We start from the raw sequence: 20,985 nt of genomic DNA, 5'->3' as shown, positions 1-20,985 counted from the left end.
GCAGGGGCCTGGGATGACTGGCTAGTTTTCAATAGCCTGTACAGCTGAGACAGCCTAGATATGAATGCAGGTGTATTACAGCCCCAGGGCTCTTCAGACCTGGACACAAGACAAACTCTCTATTTCTGGGTTTATTTATTCTATTTAACAGATATATTAAATACATTTTAATATTAATATTTATATTTTAAACATTCTTAATAAAACTAGAATGTTTATAAGTGGAAAGTTCTGCGTAGAAAGTAGCGAACATGAGCCCAAGGCCCATTTAAGTAGAGCCGCTCTCTCCACATCCTTCTGGGCTAGGTGATTATGAGATTCTCCTGGTGGGTAGCACACCTATAAGCTGGTGGTACATAGCATCCCTGAGGGCTCCAGATCTTTCTCTCAGACTGGTTCGGGAGGGGCTGGAGGTGACTCAGTCTGAGAACGTTTTCTTACTCCTTGTGGAGGTGAGAAGAGGGAACTCTGTGTTCAGGTGGGGGCTGACCGGGGTTGCCCCCAGCCTATACCAGCCCTAGCAAGTGGTCATCTGAGTGCCCAATGGATCTAGCTGTGAGTTGGAGAGTCAAGTGTTGAAAGTTCCAGTGGTCCAGAACCTTCCTAAGTTAGCACAGAGGAGCAGTAAGTGGGATCATGGAGAGTTACCAGCAAAGAAGTGAGAGCCCCACCACTCCCTACCAGGATGACAACTTTCAGAAACACAAGGACAAAGGCTGGACTTTGGTCACAAATCCACCGAACTTGCAGTCTGTGTTCTTTGAGGTAGGTGACACAGTCATTCTGTTATAGTTGCACATTTTTCCTGTCTGCTTATTGACAGGGACTTGAAGAGCAAAGAATCCTAGGAAACTCATCAGCAAGCATTTCGTTGTTGAAGAATAGAGCCTGGGGGCATTCATTTTATAAGTGTTTATTGAAAAGCTGGCAAGTCGGTGTGGTACGTACCCACTGAGCACAGGTGTTCCAGAGGTTGAAGTTTTGAGTCCTGTTGTACTACCAAGTCTTTTTTCCCTCATCTGAAATATGACTTTTTTTTTTTAATCTGGAAATATTCAACTCCTACCTTTTCTGGAGTCAGGGCTTCCCTGGTGGTTCAGATGGTAAAGTGTCTGCCTGCAAAGCAGGAGACCCAGGTTTGATCCCTGGGTCAGGAAAATCCCCTGGAGAAGGGCATGGCAACCCACCCCAGTATTCTTGCCTGGAGAATCCCATGGACAGAGGAGCCTGGCAGGCTACAGTCCATGGAGTCGTGAAGTCTCAGACATGACTGAGTGACTTCACTTACTTACTTTTCTGGTGGCCAGAGAGGCAGATACCCCTAGGAGTCTTTATGTTAGTATAGGAAGCTGGCCTTGAGAACTAAATCACAACACTAGAAATGTGGGTAGAGATAGGAAGAAGTTGTTGTTCCGTAGCTAAGTCATGTCTGACTCTTGGAGACCCCATGGACAGTCTCCCAGAGTTTACTCAGATTCATGTCCATTGAGTCGATGATGCTATCCAACCATCTCTTCCTCTGCCACCCATATCTCCCAAGGGTCCTTCCATATTGAGGGCCTTAGAATGAGCTGCCCTCCTGGGGTTGTGGCTCCCCTGCAGAGAAAGAGAGAGGGGGCCCCTCTGGGTTCTGTGGCCTCTGCCTTCACCTTGGTTAATGACCAAGTGAAGCCTGCACTCAGTTTGAAGGTCATTGGCATTTCCAGAACAGAACAGGATGGATTCTTCAGGGTTGGGGGCTGGGCCTCAAGATGCAGAGGGCCTGCCTTCCTGGCTGGAGCCCCTTGTCATCTCTTGCCAAAGACTTTTTCCTCCTGACCTGTTTTCTTCCCTGAAGGGTTGTTTTTCTATAGCATGGTTCAAATGTTCAGACTAGAATAAACTTTCATCTTCTTGCTAGAGCATCTTGTTTGTCGCTCCATACAGCTCAGCTCTTCCTCTCAAACTGCTTTTCTCGTAAACCAGGGCTTTCAGCCAATAGTTTTTATGTCATTGACCTTATTCATAGCTTGTTGGCATCACTGAGTTGTTCTCACTGAGGTCAATGAAATATTTATATTTCTTTATTTCTTGTGTCCTTCTAAAAAGTTGCAGAGAAGCTAAAAAGTAAAAAAAATAAATATGATCTTAAATGCCCAGGATAGCAGGCTTGTAAGTCACTTGCAGTTAATTTTGTTACAAACTAAATAATCTTTTTTTTTTTTTTTTTGGTCTACTTTTTAAACACATATGGACATCTGGGTCCTAGATTCCTCTTTGATTAGTTTTTCCCATGAATGTTTAATTTCAATTTACAAAGTAAAAGTGGTACATGTTTTAAATATTCTATTGTAGTGATATGATATATAGGATTCATCTTTGATATAGGACTGAATAAATAGCATACAGCATAAGGAAATTTAAGAATACAGTTGCAATGTATTCTTAATGCATCTTTTATTATTTTGTTGAAGTATAGTTGATTTACAGTGTTGCATTTAATGTCTGCTGTACGGCAAAGTGATATACATATTTATGTTCATTTTCACATTCTTATCCATTGTGGTTTACATGGGATATTAAGTATAGTTCCCTGTGCCATATGGTGGGACGTTGCTGTTTATCCATTCTGTGTGTGATGGTCTGTGTCTGGCAGTCCCAAGCCCCGACTCTGTCTCTCCCCCTTGTGGTTTCTGCCATGGCAACCCCAGCTGTGTTCTCTGTGTCTGTGAGGCTGCCTGCATTTTGTAGATAAGCTCATTTGTGTCAGATTCCACATATAAGTGATGTCATGTGTGTTTGCCTTTCTCTTTCTGACCTATTTTGCTTCGTATGAAATCTCTGGGTCCGTCTGTGTTGCTGCAAATGGCATTGTTTCCTTCCTTTTAATGGCTGAGTAATATTCCACTGTGTGTGTGTGTGTGTGTGTGTGTGTGTGTGTGTGTGTGTGTGTACACACACACCGCACCTTCTTTATCCATTCATCTGTCGGTGGATGTGCACGTTGTTTCCACGTCTTGGTTATTGTGAATGGTGCTGCTGCGAGCACAGGGGAGCACGGGCCTTTGTGAACTGTTTTTGCCTGGCATATGCCCAGGAGGGGACTGCTGTATCATGTGGCAGCTTATATTATTTTATGTCATCCCTGCCACTGTTTTCTGTTTCAGGTACAGAGCCTTCATTTTTATTTTGACATTTTTGCTGTATGCAAGTTTTCACTTATCTCGAAAGCCTATCAGCATAGTTAAGGTAAGAAACCATTCAAAGCACTCGGTTCATTTCCTGCCTGTAATCTCTGTAAGGAACAACTTACTTTAAGAGCCACTTGTGGGGGAGGGGAGTGTGGGGGAGATTCGTGAGATAAATGGAGAAAATGGATTGTTTGAGAAGTAAGCTGTTTTGCTGCTCTGCTTTTTGGTTTCTCTTTCTCCTGAATCTAAAATCTCTAAAATGGTTTTAGGATTTATAATTTCAGGGGTAGTGTATTTTCAGTTATATTCGTTGACCATTCCAGAATTCTAGGTCTTAGTTAAATATCTATTCTGTCTTATTTGAATTTTCTCTCCAAATATATCTGACCTAAAATTGCTCCCCCAATTGCTTCTGCGGTCATTAGGTTTTCATTCTAAGTCTGACAGTGGTTCTGCTTCTTCATTATTCTTAGAACACTGGGTTTCTGTGTGAATGATGGGTGGGCAGGAGTTATTAAGCAGGCATTTAACTCAACTTGAAGAAAAGGAGATTAAAGTAGACATTCCTACATAATAGCCAGTTATAACTTAGCGGAAAAGCAGGCATCGGAATGACATCATTTTGCCTGCAGACTGTCAGCAGGCTTGAGTGACTTTTGACTATTATAGAAGGACAAGGAACTCATCCAGGGCCAAAGATAGTTCATTTATAGTTCGACTGCCCCCCTCCGCCCCACAATCCCCCCGCCCCCCATCCCCCGCTTTCTCCTCACTGGTGGGGCGCTGGTCCAGGACTGTAACTCCTCTGACCTTTGTGGTCCTGCATCCTCTGCTCCCCCAGGGGCCCGAGTGCTGGACAGCTGCCCTCGTGGGCTACAGGCCAGTGGCAGCGCCAAGGCTGGTGCTTCTCTGGACAGTTCTGTGCTCCCTGCTCTCTAGCAATTCCCACTGGATGTGAAACATAGTCCATTCACCCCAAGGGTTCTGGCGTTCCTCCTTGAGTTCTAGTGAGTAGGAATTTCCCCAGCCCTTCAAGTCACTTTTAATAGTCTCCCTTTTTTTGATATGCCAAGTTTTAATAACTATGGAAATGTTTGCAGACTTTAAAATGTGGTTTTCAAAAGAGAGAAAGGGACAGGGCGAGAGATGGTGGGCTTTTATCCACTCTACCAGCATCTCTAAAACTAGTACCAAGGACCAACCGCCCCTGGAAACTTAGATACAACTCCTTCCTGTCTTCCCGGTTAGGGAAATAAACATATGACTCAAGAAAGGCAAGTTATGAAAATGGGAGAGACGGTTGAAGGGGCCTTAGTGAGTGCTGTGGAACTGAAGGAGCTAGAGAGGGCTGGAGCTTTCCTGAGGTTCAGGATCCAGCCTAAAAGGCTGGGTGTGGATCCTGGGGCCAGCGCCCGACGCGCTAGGTGGAGCAGTAGTCTGACGAGTGGAGGGCCTGTGTTGGGACTGGGGTAGCCCACAGGTGGGCTGGACACCAGAGGGTCTCCTTCTGATGGTCGCGTGCATCCCCACATAGCCAGGGCCACTCTCCTGGCTTCCCTGATGGGGGCTTGGGGCTAATGATGAGGCTGTCCTGTGAGCAGCTTAGCTGAGTTTTCATCAGTCACAGTAAGGGCCACTGGCTGAGCCCCAAGCCTGACCAAGTGCATGAGTCCCTTGTTTAATATCATCATCACAGTTGTCCTGAGAGCATGCATCCCTTTGAGGAAATTGAGACTCTGGAGCCTAATTCCTCCATGAAGACTGGGGCCACGCCAGGTGAATTCCATGGGTGTTGGCTGACTTAAGGGTCCCTGCTCTTAACCTTGCTGGCTCAGGGTCTCTGTTGTCCAGTTGCTCAGTTTTGCCTGACTTTTTGCAACCCCATGGTCTGCAGCACGCCAGGCTTCCCTGTCCTTCACCATCTCCCAGAGCTTGTTCAAACTCATGTCTATTGAGTGGGTGATGCCATCCAACCATTTCATCCTCTGTTGCCCCCTTCTCCTTCTGCTCTCAATCTTTCCCAGCATCAGGGTCTTTTCCAATGAGTCTCTTCTTCCCATCAGATGGCCAAAGTACTGGAGCTTCATTTTCAGCATCAGTCCTTCCAATGAACATTCAGGGTTTCAGGGCCTCTAGGGCAGGTTAAGTACCTGAGTACATTCGCAGCATCACCCCCAGATTTTCCTCAACACACAGGTGGTGTGACTCCGCACCTTCAGTGTGCCTGATTGTGGATTAGCCTAATCAGAACCCAGGGGCTTCTTGGCCTTCTGAGATGGATGGCATGTCCCACTGCGTGTGAGACCTTCCTTTGTAATGCCTTACAAGGCTTTCACATGCCTGATTTAGCTCATCTTATTTATAAACCTAGAAGTAATAATGATCCTGTTGACCCACGGGACAGTTTGAATTATCTCTCACCCATTTTTATTAACACAGTATGAACAAGTAAAAACATATTTGCTTCCCTAGAATTGATCACCAGGGGCGGTGAATTATATAGTGATTCACATCCTTTCGTGTCATTTATAGCTATCTGACATGTCATGTCAGCAGGAGGCTACTCTGTTTAGACTTACTGCTGATATCTGTCATATTCTCTGATTTTAGTAGACAGCAAAAAGGAAAAATACGTGATAAAGATGAAAACAGGTCTGGGAAGAAGTGGGGTTACAACCTCGTTCTCTTTTCAGCTGCTCTAGATCTAGCCCCGCCTCCTACCTAGAGGCTGGAGGGACACTCGGTGAGGGACTCTTCCCAGCCACCCCCTGCCCTGGGTTGGGCCAGGACAAAGGCCTGAAAGCAGGGGGTTCTCCGGAAGGCTGCTGGGATCCAGGTTCTCCGGGGGGCAGAGACCGATCTGAGTGTGAATGTTCAGCTCTCTCTGCACACACAGGACCAGGAGAAGAAAGCTCTGAAGTCCAGAGGCCGACAGAAAACAAAGCCCGAGGGACTGGAAGTGCTCACCTAGGCTTTGGAGGGAAACTTGCTATCTGGAGACTCAGGTTCAAGCCCTGGGGTGAGAGGACCCCCTGGAGGAGGCACAGCAGCCCACTCCAGTATGCAAAGAATGTCCAAGAATTAATTACCGAAGTGTGAAAAAGATAACATTTTTAAGCCATTCTAATCCAATTATTATGGTATTACATGAAAGTAAACAAGGAGGTCAGTAGAAGACTAGAGAAAATACTGCAGAAATGAGGCGGAATGGTGACAGAGGTGATGGGAAAGGGCGATTCACCTGGAAGCTTCATAATGTTGAACCTCTGTCATATAAAATAGATGGATGAATTAAAGGTTTGAATGTGAAAAATGAAAAGTACAAATCCAAGAACAAGATCATATCCATTTTAGGGGTGTAAAGTGGGGAAACTCAAAGCAACGATGGACGGAGGGGTTGAAGAAGCAGTTCACAGGCAAGGGATCTGAATTTCAAGAGCTGTACTAACTGTGTGCAAGCTTGCTGATATTTACAAGTGCAAATTCAAGTAACAGTGCGTCACTTTATACCCACCAATGGGCAAAGCATATAAGACAGTATGCAAAGGATTTGCAACCTTTTGGAAAGTGTCTGGGTAACACCTGTTGACATTAAAAATGCTTGTCCTTCAGTTCCTGCTTCTGGGAACTTTGTCCATAAAAATAAAAGCACTTAGGAATATCGGCATAAGCATCTTTATTGCAGCCTTATTGGCAATAAAAAAAAGGGGGGGGGGCAAAGGGGAGAGGAAAAACCCGGGCTATTATGTGAACTTAATCAGCAGGTGAAAGTTTGAATAAATTATAGTAAATTCATATTCTGATATTAACAACTACTTTAAAAATTAATTAGAGCAAAATCAGTTGATGCAGAAAAATTCCTCAGAGGTGTTTTTGAGTAAGAAGAGTGAAAGTGTACATAAGTCCGTGTAGAATGATCCCATTAAAAAATAGACAGTGACCCCGAGGCCTCCCTGTGTGTTTCTGAGCGCCTGTGTGAGTGGGTGTGTGTCTGCATATGGCGGTGTGTGTCTTCATGTGGCACCTGTGACGCAGACCAGCTGACCACCACCAGGGGCTGCTGTAAGTGAGGCCCCACTTGTCTCTTCCCCCTGCTCTGGGCACTGTCTCATCCACTCTTGCCGCTGTAACAAAACCCCACAGACTGGATGGCTGTAAAGGGCAGACATTTCTTGCTTGTGGTCCTGGAGTCTGGACTTCCCCAGTCATGGTGCCAGCATCATAGGTTTCTTCCAGCCTGCAGACAGCCACCTTGTATCTTCATATGCTAGAAGGTTGAGGAGCTCTCTGGGGTCCTTTTTTTTTTTATCTTATTTATTTTTAATTGAAAGATAACTGCTTTACAATATTTTGTTGGTTTCTGCCTGTATCAACATGAATCAGACACATGTTCCCTCCCTCTTGAACCTCCCTCCCACCTCCGATATCCCACCCCTCCAGGTTGTCACAGAGCACTGGTTTGAGCTCCATGAGTCATACAGCAAATTCCCACTGGTTGTCTGCTTTACGTAGGGTAATGTATATGTTTCCATCCTAGAGTAGCACGGGGGTCCCTTTAAAAGGGCACTAACCCCATTTTTGGACTTCCCTGGTGGCTCAGATGGTAAAGCGTCTGTCTACAATGCAGGAGACCCGGGTTTGATCGCTGGGTTGGGAAGATCCCCTGGAGAAGGAAACGGCAATCCACTCCAGTACTATTGCCTGGAAAATCCCATGGACAGAGGAGCCTGGTAGGCTACAGTCCATGGGGTCGCAAAGAGTCGGACATGACTGAGTGACTTCACTATCTATAACCCCATTTATGAGGGCTCTATCCTCATGACCTAATCAGCTCCTAAGGCCTCCCCTCCCAACACCATCACCTCAGGGGGTTAGGTTTCAACATATGAATTTGGTGGGACACCAGTACTCAGAGCAGAGCGGGCACCAGAACTTTCACTTCTCTTCTAGGACTGCTTTTGTATATTGTTTCCAAGAGTTCTCTTAACCCAGAGCTTTATAAAAGGAACGTGAAGGACTAGTTAGAATAAATGGACCCACACAACCTAACGAGCTCGAGAAAGTTTTCTAAACATACGCACTTGGTATAGATGGTGTACACACTTGTATGTGCACATGCGTGCATCTGTGTACACACACATACTAAACTCCACGTGTGACCCAGAGGTGGAATGAAGCTGACCCCATCCTCCTGATGAGGCCGGAGTCCCCCGAGTGATTCCTGCCCCCGCACCCCATCGTCAGCTGTCAGCATCTTGTCAGCATCTTCTGGACCCCTTCCTGATTCCCCCTGGGTTATCTCCTCCGTTAGAATGAGCAGCTTCAAGGAGGCCTTGGCCAGAGAACCCAAGAGCAAACCCGTGTTTTTGGAATGAATGAGCAAATAGAGTTTTCAGGGTGTAGTTGTTCAGGTTCAGAGTTTAGCACATAGGGTCTTCATCAATGTACATTTATATAAAAGACAATTATGCCTAAGTGGCTGATGGGCAAGTACCTGTGCAGCCACGCTTGTCCCTGCCCCTCCCCCGCACACAGGGCTTCGTGACGTCATGGCTGTTCTCTGCCTCCTTCCATCAAGTTGATAACCTGTCTTCTCTTGCTCCCCACCCCCCCCACCTGCCAATCACTGTGGCAGTTCATTTTGTTTTGTGGTTTATTTTGCTGTTCCCGTTCCATCATGTATCACACGGACATTTATTAAACCGTAATGAGCCCCAAGTACCAAGAACGTTCCATGTTGCTCCTCCCCCCCGGCGTCTCACAACTCTTATTTCTCAGCTGCCACATTGTCTTCTGATTGATCGACTTTTAATAACTGCCTGTTGTGTTTTGATTAATTTCCTGTGTAAAAAATTTGCAAAGGAGACTGCCTTTATGAAAACAGAAGGCTAGCCCCCAACCCCCAGCAAATAATTTTATGATATAAGAATTAGTTCACCTGGTGAGTTTGTTTTGTTTTTACAAACTAAGATAATGTTAGTTTTATTAATCCTTATCTTCCGGCAAACACCAAGTTTCGGGAATATCCTCAGAACTCATTATACTCAAGTAATCGTCAATCTTTTGTTGCTTTTGCTGGGGTGGGGTGGAGATTGTATCATGTAAAAGCCGGGGGAGAAGGGGCTGAATGAGAGGAGGGGCAGCTGGAGGCGTCAGGGTGCCTCAGTGTGGGTGGACCCCCAACTCACAGCTTAGCCAGTTTCTGGGTGCTTCTGAGGACGAGCCCCTCAGGAGGAGCTCTGCACACACTCCTCCACCTGCTCACCTTTACAGCAGCGCTGGGGTGGGCTGCACTGTGCTGGCTCCATAACAGACGGTGGGAGCCTAGCTCCCGTGACTCGGCCGAGGCTGGAAGCCGGAACAGCAGCACCCAGATCCTGGCTCAGAGGCTGTGCCCCTGACCAGCAACACCAAACCAAAACAGGAACCGTCTCCTGCTTGTTGATTAAACAAAAATGGATGCTTTCTAATCCTTTCCATCCCCTGTGGATGGTGAAAGAGGGTGTGGACCTGCCGTGGGAGCTGCATCTACAATGGTCCTCTTTGCAGATTTCCATGAGAGGCAGGTGTTAGGAACCCCACATCAGCCTTGCTCACAGGTCCCTCCCTTGCACACAGCCTACAGGACCCTCGAATCCTGCCTGGGGCTCCTTCAGTGAAAGGTGAATAGACAGCATCGGTGGCACCTTGAGCCTGGCCCTGACGGCTTCCGAGAGAAGCATCAGGGAAAGGTGGGCAAACACACCCGGCTCCTGAGGGCAAAGACAGGAGAAGCTTGCATCGGGTGGCCGGGGAGGTGCTGGAATCCAGCTTCACGGAGAAGGGCAGGGCTTCAGGCTCCCCAGGCCCTGTCCCTGAAGTGGCCCGGGGGGGGCCTGAGGGCACTGAGGTGGTGGTGCCCACCCCACTACCGGGAGGATGAGCTCAGCTAAGGGAAGCTCTTTGGGGCTTTGGAAAAGCAGAGCCTTGGCTAGTTTTACGGCCATGTTTATATTATAGCAAGAGAGCCCAGTGATGACGACAAAGCCGTGTGGCCAGAGTCGCTGTGTCCTGTGTGCCAGGCGAGGTCTCAGGGGCGTGCATCCGTGTAAAATCAGGAGGTATCCGCTCTGGCTAACCATGGCCCTGACCAGGCGGCCTCTTAAAGGACATCAGCCTCTTTGGTGATTCCCTTCTGAAGAGACAGGGTGTCCACAAAGCTCAGGTGGTGGACAGGCCTCCTGGCTGCCCCCACCTGGCAGACTGGGGTCCAGTCCACTGCGGTCCTGTTGCTGTGTGTCTTGACCCTGGGGTAGACGCCCCCGCCGGCGCCCCCCTTCCTGACATCCGCCCAGGCCTGGCCCTTCAGGCCTCTGTTCCCCCTGAGGGCCACCTCCCTGGCCTTAAGGACACCTCCCTTCTACCCTCAGTCATACTGATTGGTTCATCTGAGCCACTTGTAGCGAAAACCCCAGAAAGCCCACAGCAGGAAAGAAGTGGGAGGTGGGGGCCGTCTGGGGAGCGACACTGTGTGACCCCCAGGCTGCCTGGCAGATGCATGGAGTCCTGTCTGCCACTCCTTGTGTTTCAAGAAACAAGTCACCTACCTGTTTCAGGTCCCCAAACCACGATGGCCCGGGCTGCCATATGGCACTTTTCAAACGTGCGTGTTCCTCCCTAAGGAGCACCCTGAGCTGTTTTTAGGCATGTTTTTGAGATACAATTTGCACAAAGTAAAGTCCACAGACCTCAGGGTCTGGCCTGGCAAATATTTGAGGTCTGGCCCCTGTCCAGCTTTCAAGGGCTCCCTGTGCCTGTCCCCCGTCATTACCCACCACAATCCTCTCAATGTCACCTGGATTCTTTTCCCTCCTGAGCTCCTAAGCAGAGTCCTCCCATGTGTGCTCCCCTGTGTAAGGCTTATTTTGAGATTCAGCCTCGTGTGGACCTGAAACTTGTTTCAATGATATAAATACAGCAAGGTGGATCCATGCATCTGTTTTGGGCACGTGGTGCTGGGTGCGGCCCGGCTGCTCTGAGCAGTGGTCTCTGGGTGGCCGTACGGGCTATGCTGGCTGTGTCTCTGCTCAGGAGGGGCTGGGCACTGGGGAGCTCGGGAAAGGTCCTCATCAGCAGACATGCAGTGGATCCTGCAGAGACACTGACCCGGGGGTGCCTTATCCCCCGAGAATGCAGTCACCCTAGGATGGCTGCCCCATGCTGCAACCCTGAACCCCGCTGAGTTCTCTCTCTCTCTCTCTGGCTTCTCTCCACCCCACGGGTGTCCCAGGGTGAATTGCACAGCTACTGCACGGCTTCAAATGATGGGAAAGTCGGATTCAGCAGCCAGAGCCAAAAAGCCAGAGCTGCCCCTGCTCACCAGCTCCCAGACAATGGGACCGACTGCGGCTGGGCCCCGTTTGGTGAGTTCTCCGTCTGTTCCCCAGCCCCCACCCCCGCCCCCGTGCTCACCCCAAAGGCTTCCTCCACAGGTGGAGACCCCAGAGCTGGCTGGCTGGCCTGGCTCCCCTGGCCCAGATGATCTTAGCAGTGGTAACGATGCCCTTGGATAGATGCAGCCACGCCTCCAGGTGCAAACTGGTCCCTCCTCCCAGCAAACCAGCCTTCCGCCTTCAGCTGCTGCTGTGTCTCCAGTGCCCCTGTGCAGGGTTGCCCCTTAGTGCAGGGGTTCCCAGCCTCCAGGATCTACTGCCTGGTGATCAGAGGTGGAGCTGATAAAATAATAATAGAGACAAAGAGCACAATAAATGTAATGCGCTTGAATCATCCTGAAACCATTCCCCCATCCTGGTCCGTGGGAAAATTATCTTCCATGAAACCAGTCCCAGGTACCCAAAAGGTTGGGGAACACTGGGTTAGTGATTAGATCTACTGAAGGTCGGGCTTCCCAGGTGGCGCTAGTGTAAAGAACCTTCCTGCAAAACAGGAGACATAATGAGATATGAATTAGATCCCTGGGTTGGGAAGATCCCCTGGAGGAGGGCTTGGCTACCCACTCCAGTATTCTTTCTTGCCTGGAGAATCCCATGGACAGAGAAGCCTGGCAGTCCACAGGGTCCATAGGGTCGCCAAGAGTCGGACGCAACTGAAGCAACTTAGCATGCATGCCCTACTGGAGGTCATTTGCAGGTTGCACTTGTCCAAGCTGGAAGTCAGGACTGACAGGGCATACGCTGTGGGTGGAAACAAGAAAGCTTTGCTGGGGGGCTGGCCAGGGCAGGAGTGGGGGGGTGGTGGTGCTGAAGCAAAGCCAGGGTAACGTGAAACAGAATGAATAAACTGCAGGCTCACCCCAGCGATTGGGATTTGACCTGATGGGAGGATATTTATGTAGTGATAATTTGCAACGTGGCAACTTGATTTCCCATTGCTGCGTTTTCTGTGTTACCATCTGAGGACACCACCCAGCCCTAGTGAGCAGAAGTCAGGCTTTCACTGCTCCTCTCCTGGACGTACGCTGACATTTAGTGAAGGCTAAGCAACACTCTGGCTCTCCCATTGCTTCTCGACCCGTGTAGATCAGGACAACTATCAACAGCTGCTCGGAGCCCTGGACTACTCCTTCCTGTGCGCGTACGCCATCGGCATGTACCTGAGGTAGGTCTGACTGGGACCACAAGACCCAGCTGGTCCGCTGGGTGCAGAGCAAGGATCAGGCACGCCGAAGATCCAGCCCGGTCCACAGGCAGTGGTCCTCTTGTCTCTTCTCAGAGATGAGGTGAGGTGGGAGCCAGCGCACGCCCCAGGTGTCCTGCTGACCAGGCAGACTGTCCTCAGATGGCTTATCTGGCCCGGGGTTAGATGCACGGTGAGCCCTGCAGGGACCTGGTCACTCTGGAGCAGGGTGCCAGCAGCTCCCCACTCAGCAAGCCCAGCAGAGCACCCTCTCCTCTGGTTTCAGGGACTGTCGTCTATTTGCTAACCTGCCTGGCATCAGAGCAGTTCACACGGGGTGTGCCTGGCGTGTCCACTGGATGCCCAGCTCAGCTGGACCACCGCCTCCCCTGCCTGCCAGAGGCCATCCTGCTGGGCAGTTGGGGGTGTGGACTCCAGGGACACATTGCTGGAATTTGATCCTGGCTTTGACTACTCGCTCAGGTGGCTTTGGACAAGTCACTGCATCTCCTCGGGCCTCAGTTTCCCCTTTACAAAACTGGGGAACCAGTAGTTCTTAACTCACAGAGGTGTGCTGCTACTGCTGCTGCTAAGTCACTTCAGTCATGTCCAACTCTGTGTGATGAGAGTTAAATAAGTTAGTATGTGTAGGATGCTCAGAAGAGGGCCCATCTGTGTTCCCAGCATCTGTTATATATGCTCGTCATTACCCCGTTCTTGATCCAGTCCTGAAGTGGCCTAAGAAGGTGGTAAATGTTAGCAGGTATAGGACATGTGATTGGCCAGGTAAAAATGGCTATTGTGTCAGTCTAACCAGGTTTAACAAAAAAAAGAAAAGGCTTATAGGGACCAAGGCCTTTAGTCCAAAGAGACTTTTGTTCAGATAGAGAGATGTTAGAGCTTTGAGGATCTCTGGTTTCCCTATAAATGTTTACCTTCTTTGCTGAGACCCACCTGGACTGTGTTATTATCCAGCCCTGGGCCCCACCCCCCAGCTCAGGACCCTGTGGGTGGCTGGGTGGCTGGTGCCCAGACAGGCAGTTTCTGCTGAAACGCCGTGTTGAACTTACACATCTGTAGAGCAGCAGGGCTTGTCTGAGCGCAGCTCAAATAATAGCAGACGCAGGACAGAATGCGAGCCCAGCCTCAGAGAAGGACGGGGTAAGCCTCAGGCTCCCGAGGGCCTCGACTGTAACCTGCCATGTCCTACCCTGGGGTCGAATGTTTATGATCATAGACTACAGTTTTCCTGGACACCAATAATCAATCATATAAAAAGACCCAAAGGTTGAGTGTGTTTTTCTGTTACTGGGAAACAGTGTTTATATGTGGTTCTCAGCTGGGAGTAACCGGAGCCACTGCTGGTTTTCTCAGCTGGAGAAGGGGGCCGCTGCTGGCATCGAGTGGGCAGAGACCCAGGTGCCGCTAAGTGTGGGACAGGACCCAGGACAGCCCCTCACCACAAAGAATTACCCACCCCAGGTGCCAGGGGTGCTGAGGCTTAGAAGCCTGGTTTGAATAAAGTGGTTTTATCATTGCTTATTTATTGGCAAAGATGGTTCTTCATACACTTCACCAACAAAGGCTACTATGAAATAATATTACTTTATTATGAAATACTGTTATTTATTTCGTAATGACCTAACGTGAAATTCACAGGAGACTCGTGACTCGAGGGTTTGCCTGCTTCCTTGTGCGGCCTTTCAGTGACCCCGTAGCCTAGTGATGTGGACGGTGCTGGTTTAATAGATAAATCAGACACGGTGACACCTGCACTGACCCAGCTCGATGCTGGCAGCTTCAGTCAGGGGTGGTGTGGCTTTCATTGCCTGTGGGAGCCTGATAGAATGTGGAATGCTACCCCTTCGGTTAGGTCTTTTCTTTAAATACTTTTAAACAGAGACCAAATTGAGGCTCAGTATTGTCTAGCAAGGCTGGAGGACTTTTGAAAGCCCAGCAATGGCAGTAACTCTCTGGAGGCCCATCTGACCCTGCAGTTGGTCTGTGACCTTGGGCACCTCAGCCAGCCCGCCCCCTACCCTGCCCCAGGGACATGGCTCCTCTTCTCTGAAGTGAGCAAGATGAAGTAGATAATTTCTTTAGCTCTAGGGTGCTCTCGAGTTTGTACGTGATCAGGTTTCTACTCAGCTTGAAAAATGACCTGAATGCTGTTTATAATTTTAAATCACTTCCTCTGTTTTCATGTTTAAAAGGTCACTTACATGATACTGGGTAGATTTTTTTTTTTTGCTAAATTTGAAAGGAAAAGCTCTCTAGGGTATTGGTTCTTGAGATGAAAGACCAAAATTTTGGAGTTTGTTCCCAGGGGAGGTAGGTGTCATTCTTTATTATGTTTCATATTTATCTAACTCCTAGAATGATTGCATGGAGGAAAATGATACCCATAGGGTTGAGTGAAAAAGGCTCATAATCGTTAATGATTGCTCTCCAGCTTTTTTATTCACTTAATAAGTGACAACATCAGGCTGTTCCAGGGTGGCATTTCCTACAGGGCAGTAATAAAGAGTGTTTCCTATGGCACTGGGCAGCGTAGTGTGATGGTGGTAAAAACCTGTTAAATATATATGCCCTGGTATGAAACTTTCACCCTCCCCAGAAGCACCAGAGCTATTTTATTGCACACCCACCACCTGCCAGGTGCTTAACCAAATTTACTTGTCTGAGAACCTAGGCAGCTCTAGGAAGCAGTTCTCCCGAAAGATTAGCTCTTTATTGAGTCATCCTGTTGTTTAGAAGGAAGATAGAGGCTCTGCCCCCATGTTTCAGGCTTTGCCTTAAAGAAAAGGCCCTGTCGGTCTTTAAACCAGATCACAGTGGTTGAGGCAGGAGGGTCGTCAGCAGAGTCCCTTTTGCTGCTCATCCACAGGCTTGCTGCCAGCCAGAGGGTCGAGAAACTTGCTCAGGGTCACAGGTGGTCCCTTTTCCTGCCACCTGTCTACAATCCAACAGTTGGAACTTTAAAACACTATATATTCCCTGGCTATTGTTTTTATATAAAACAGGATTAAGCCAGCAGGACAAGTTTTTTGGTTTTTTCCACTGGCAGTCATCCTTTCTGTCAGAGTGTTTCAATTTTATTATTTGACAGTGATTTCTACTCTAAATAGAAAGTCTTAAAGGATGTCTCTGATTTCTGGAGAATAAATGCTCCATTGAGAAATAATTGTCATTAAACTTTCCTGGAAATTGGAGTGCTTTCAAGTTCTAAAAGCTCAGAGAACAGCATGAAAGCATCCGGAAAGCAACGGCCGGGTCATTTACGTTATGGGCGTGTTCATTTGCTCATGTTTGTCTTTCTTTTTTCTCGTCCTCAGTGGCATAATAGGGGAGCGTCTCCCCATCCGGTGTTACCTAACCTTCGGGATGCTGGCCAGCGGCGCCTTCACAGCCCTGTTTGGCGTAGGGTACTTCTACAACATCCACAGTTTCGGGTTCTACGTGATAACTCAGGTGAGGTCTAGTCCATGGCTCACCCCATGTTGGGTTTCCACCATGAGCTGGATGGGGTGTTTATGTCACCTCTGCCAAGAGAGAAGACTGCAGAGGCTGGGAGAGGCGGCAGAGCTGTGTCCTGTCTGAAGTCAGGGTCAGCACTGGACCACACGGCCCCTTCTGTCTCCTCTGCTCTGAGATGCCAGCAGCCATGAAGTGTTTCTTAATGTCAGGAGTTGCCACTTAATTTTACCCCAGCAGGGGGATTAGAGCATGAAGCCCTGTGAGTCCTTCTGCCTTCATTTGAATGCTTTTGAGATGCTCTGTCCTGTCACAAATTTGACTGCTCCAGAGTTGGGGGACGTGGGTGTGACAAGGGGAGGAGAGGGTTGAGGGGCCTTGGGGGCAGTCAGTGGGGATGAAAAGTGAGGGCCTGACAGACTGCAGGGCATCGAGGGCCAGATGGGCCTGCGGCCGGCCCCGTCGAGCAGGCCCAGTACGGCCTGGAATGCTCGGCTCTGCCTCTCCCAGCAGCCCTGTGGATAACACTGACTGGACATGGAAGAGGACTCAAAGCAATGATGCTCAACTTCCGAGGCTCTCCAGAGAGCCCAGGAGGATGTTCTAAGATCATGGGGCAAATTACATGTAATTTGCTCTTACAACTTTCGCCACAGGACTTCCGAGAGTTTGGCTGTTTTTGTTACCAAAGTAATGTGCACTTTATAGTAATACAGAAAATTAGAATTCCCCAGAGTCACAGCATGTTCCTGGAGGGAAGGCTGAGCCTATTGGCCCCCAAGAATAGACCAGCAGTTCCCAGGCCACCTCCCAGAGGCCAGTCCTTCCCTGTGGAGGTTGGAGGAGACTGGAGGTTGGACCTTGCTTTGTATTGCCTCCTAAAGCTGCCCCCTGAGGCCACTGAGATGAAAGCAAAGCCAGTTGCCGATACACTTCCTAAGTCCCTTCTTCCAGCGAAAGCTCAGGGCGCTCTTGGCAAGTGGAGAATGTTTCTCCAGTTGCCAGGTCAAGGTTATGCTCATTTCAGTGGATCCTTAGCATCCATACCTTCTTGATGGTGGAAGGAGGGAAAATGTGCAATTTATAAACCACATTTGTGGTTTCATCACAGTTCTATAAAACAGAGAAGGTTTTTCTCTTTTTATAAAGTTTTAGGTTGGAAAGACACAGGACAGCTTGGCCCCAAGCTGTTCATCTCTCAGCAAGAGATTTTCTTTTCTTTCTTCTCTCTGCTTATTCTAAAATTTTCATAGTAGGCACACATTATTCTCATAATAAGGTATACACATGTGTGCTCAGTAACTCAGTCGTGTCTGACTCTTTGCAACCCTATGGACTGTAGCCCACCAGGCTGCTCTGTCCATGGGATTATCCAGGCAAGAATACTGGAGTGGGTTGTCATTTCCTTCTCTGATATATATATATATATATATATATATATATACATACATATATATAGGGCTTCCCTGGTGGCTCAGTGGTAAAGAATGTGCCTGTAATGCCGGAGACCTGATTTCATTTCCTAGGTTGGGAAGACCCCCTGGAGTAGGAAATGGCAACCCACTCCAGTGTTCTTGCCTGGGAAATCCCATGGACAGAGGAGCCTGGCAGACTACAGTCCATGAGGTCGCAAACAGTCGGACATGACTGAGCAACTGAGCACACATATACATATATGTAGTTAAAATACAGGTTTTTATCGAAGCTCCCGTTGCATGGGTTTCTGCCCCTTCTTCCTGTGAGGTCCCTGCTGTGCACCCAAGCCCTGAGCATGGGCTCCCTCCGTGTGCGTGTCCCCCTTAGGGGTCCTCTCCTTTGCTCTCTGTTGCAGGTCATCAATGGACTTGTGCAGACCACCGGCTGGCCCAGTGTTGTCACCTGCCTTGGGAACTGGTTTGGAAAAGGCAGGTGAGGAAGGCAGCCTGTTTCCAGCAGCTTTCATTCTTCTGATGAAAACTAGACCACTGTATTTTTAGTTTTTCTTCAGATTGATTACAGAAAAATCACCTTAGTCTACTCTATGAGATAAGATGCTTGAAACCTCTGGGACTTGGGGGTCTGAAATTCAGATGAGCCTTGGTCCCAGGAGATGCCCCCCGTTGTGGGCAAGGAGGAGTTTGAGTCACCCTCACAAGCCCACCAGCAGCCTGGGCTTTACCTGGCCTCCCGGGAACCTGGAAGAAATCAGTCAGGGCCTTGCCCCAGCCTTCGGAAGCAGAAGCTACATATTCACAGACTGGAAGGTACAGGGAAGGGTTGGCAGGTCCTGTCAAGGTCACCCAGCACCTGGTAGCAGAGCCGTACTCACTTCTGGGCCTGACTGAAGTCAGAGGCCATCCTAATGTTCGTGTGACACACAGCAAGCCAGGACCACGATTAGAAAGTGATTGGAGATGCTGGACAACATAGGGAAGCTAAAATAGGAAACCCACTCATCCAGCTTTATTTAGCCATGTTCATCTGGCGGGTTCATCAGCATGAACTTTTGTTAACAAGATGTTTCATCAGATGATTTTATTCAGATTGCATGCTTGCTAAGTTGCTCAGTCGTGTCCAGTGCTTTGTGACTTTATGGACTGTAGCCCTCGGGGCTCCTCTGTCCATGGGGATTCTCCATGCAAGAACACTGGAGTGGGTTGTCACGCCCTATTCCCGGGGACCTTCGCCATGCAGGGATCTAACCCACTTCTTTATGTCTCCTGCATTGCAAGCGAGTTCTTTACCACTAGCACCACAGGGGAAGTAAAGTGAAATGAAGTAAAAACTGCTCAGTCGTGTCCAACTCTTTGCAATCCCATGGACTATACAGTTCATGGAATCCTCCAAGCCGGAACACTGGAGTGGGTAGCCTTTCCCTTCTCTAGGGGATCTTCCTAACCCAGGTCTCCCACATTGCAGGTGGATTCTTTACCAGCTGAGCCACAAGGGAAGCCCTGTATTTAAATTGCAAAGGCACAAATTTAAATTTCAGGCTTTCCAAGAATTTCAGGAAAAGGCCACTTTCCTCTTTTAATCATAAAATGAATAAGCTAAGAGAGATGTAATTATACAGCCAGAGTAAGTGAAGATACAGCTGTCTCATAAACAGCTGGTCCCGAGCCTTGCAGAGATGGTGTGTGCACTGCCTGTTTATTTCTGGATGAGTGCTCAGTTGCTAAGTCATGTCTGACTCTTTGTGACCTCGTGGACAGTAGCCTTCCAGGCTCCTCTATCCATGGGATTTCCCAGGTGAGAATACTAGAGTGGGTTGCCATTCCCTTCCCCAGGGGATCTTTCTGGCTCAGAAATCAAACCCGCATCTCCTGCATTGGCAGGTGGGTTCTGTACCACTGTGCCACCTGGGAAGCCCCAGTTATTTCTACATCAGCTCATGCACGGTGCAGGCACTGTTGTGAGGTCATGTGCTGACCCACTGAATCCCTGAATCCCCGAGACCTCACATGCCATTTCTTGCCATGTTGCAGACGAGGTTTGATTATGGGAGTCTGGAACTCTCACACGTCCGTGGGCAACATCCTGGGCTCCTTGATCGCTGGCTACTGGGTGTCCACATGCTGGGGCCTGTCCTTCATCGTGCCCGGGGCCATCGTGGCTGCCATGGGGATCCTGTGCTTTCTGTTTCTCATCGAACGTAAGTACCATGGATGATGACCCCTCCCCAGGGTGGGTGGTGGCTTCTGGGGGATGAGTTTAGAAGAGGCTGTTGTGGCTTCGTCCTGAGCAGGCATGTGGTTGCCCGGCTCTCCCAGGCCAGGCAGACTTCCTTCTTAGGTACAGCCTTCCCTGATGAGCTGTTGTTCTCCTGGTCTGGTTGGATTTTCTGTTGTTTCCTGATTTCTGGAGTAAACTGATGCTGAAACTCCTCCTGCCTTGTCCCCCGGCTCTGCAGCATCAGGCATACGTGGTCTACCTCCGCTGGCCACATTGCTCACTGCCCAGCCCATGTGGCTGTACCTGCTCACCCCAGTCTTTCAGCCACAAACTGAAATGGGCCTTCCCAGTTGTTTGCTCTCTGATAAGATATATCCTTGACAACGTTTTAAAACCATGGCATGACTTAAGCTTATATATCTTCATCAGACAAGAGTGTTCTACCAGAAAACCCAATCCTTTGTTCCATCCTGGACTCAATACCAGACTTCTGTTTTCACTGCATTTGAAAGTAATTTTTAAAATCATGATTGGCAGGACAAGGATCCTAACAGTTACACTAGCCGTAAAGAAGCAGGGGCTGCTTTAGCTGTTATATGTCAGGGTGTTCTAATCCCACAAGCTATCCTGATGAGTTATGTTTGGCGTTTACATCTTTAATTTGGTTTAAAGCTAAATAAAATCACATGGTACTAGACAGTGCCCCACTGTCAGCTCCCAGGTAGAGATGCTCTGGAGTCAAATGACTTCATCTCTGTGGAACATTAATTGCAGCCTCAGCTTTGCATTCAGAGCAGTTTCGTCATCCAAAAGATTAAGGCATATGAAGTTTCTCGCTTCTTTTTTCTTGTTTCTAATGGTAAGCTTTGCACTTTTAAAATAACTACCCACTTAGTGGAGGACACAGGAGGCTCTCAGGCCAACGTTGTCCTGTCAGTGAGGACAGAAAGTTAGATGAGGAATTCCCGCCCTGCCACACCCAACCCTAGCTGCCCTCCAACCCCATGCAAACAGTGGGGGCGCTGCTCACCTCCCAGTTTCACTGTTTTCTCAAGGGGCTGAGTAAGCTTTTAGC

At 48.7% G+C, this 20,985-nt stretch overlaps 1 protein-coding gene across 2 annotated transcripts in view; it reads left to right on the top strand.

Annotated features, from left to right (window-relative positions):
- Positions 1 to 20,985, top strand: part of SLC37A1 (solute carrier family 37 member 1) — a 72,536-nt gene that overhangs the window by 13,042 nt on the left and 38,509 nt on the right. For both annotated transcript variants that reach the window (XM_040231907.1, XM_040231901.1), the window contains exons 3-8: positions 3,147 to 3,228; positions 11,440 to 11,572; positions 12,689 to 12,767; positions 16,121 to 16,256; positions 18,091 to 18,167; positions 19,724 to 19,890. In XM_040231907.1, the coding sequence (XP_040087841.1) occupies positions 3,147 to 3,228; positions 11,440 to 11,572; positions 12,689 to 12,767; positions 16,121 to 16,256; positions 18,091 to 18,167; positions 19,724 to 19,890 (674 nt within the window). The remainder of the gene's footprint in view (positions 1 to 3,146; positions 3,229 to 11,439; positions 11,573 to 12,688; positions 12,768 to 16,120; positions 16,257 to 18,090; positions 18,168 to 19,723; positions 19,891 to 20,985) is intronic.

Source organism: Oryx dammah, unplaced genomic scaffold (genome assembly GCF_014754425.2).
Source record: "Oryx dammah isolate SB20612 unplaced genomic scaffold, SCBI_Odam_1.1 HiC_scaffold_2, whole genome shotgun sequence".
Classification (NCBI taxonomy): Eukaryota; Metazoa; Chordata; class Mammalia; order Artiodactyla; family Bovidae; genus Oryx; species Oryx dammah.
This window is presented reverse-complemented; position numbering and strand designations above follow the sequence as displayed.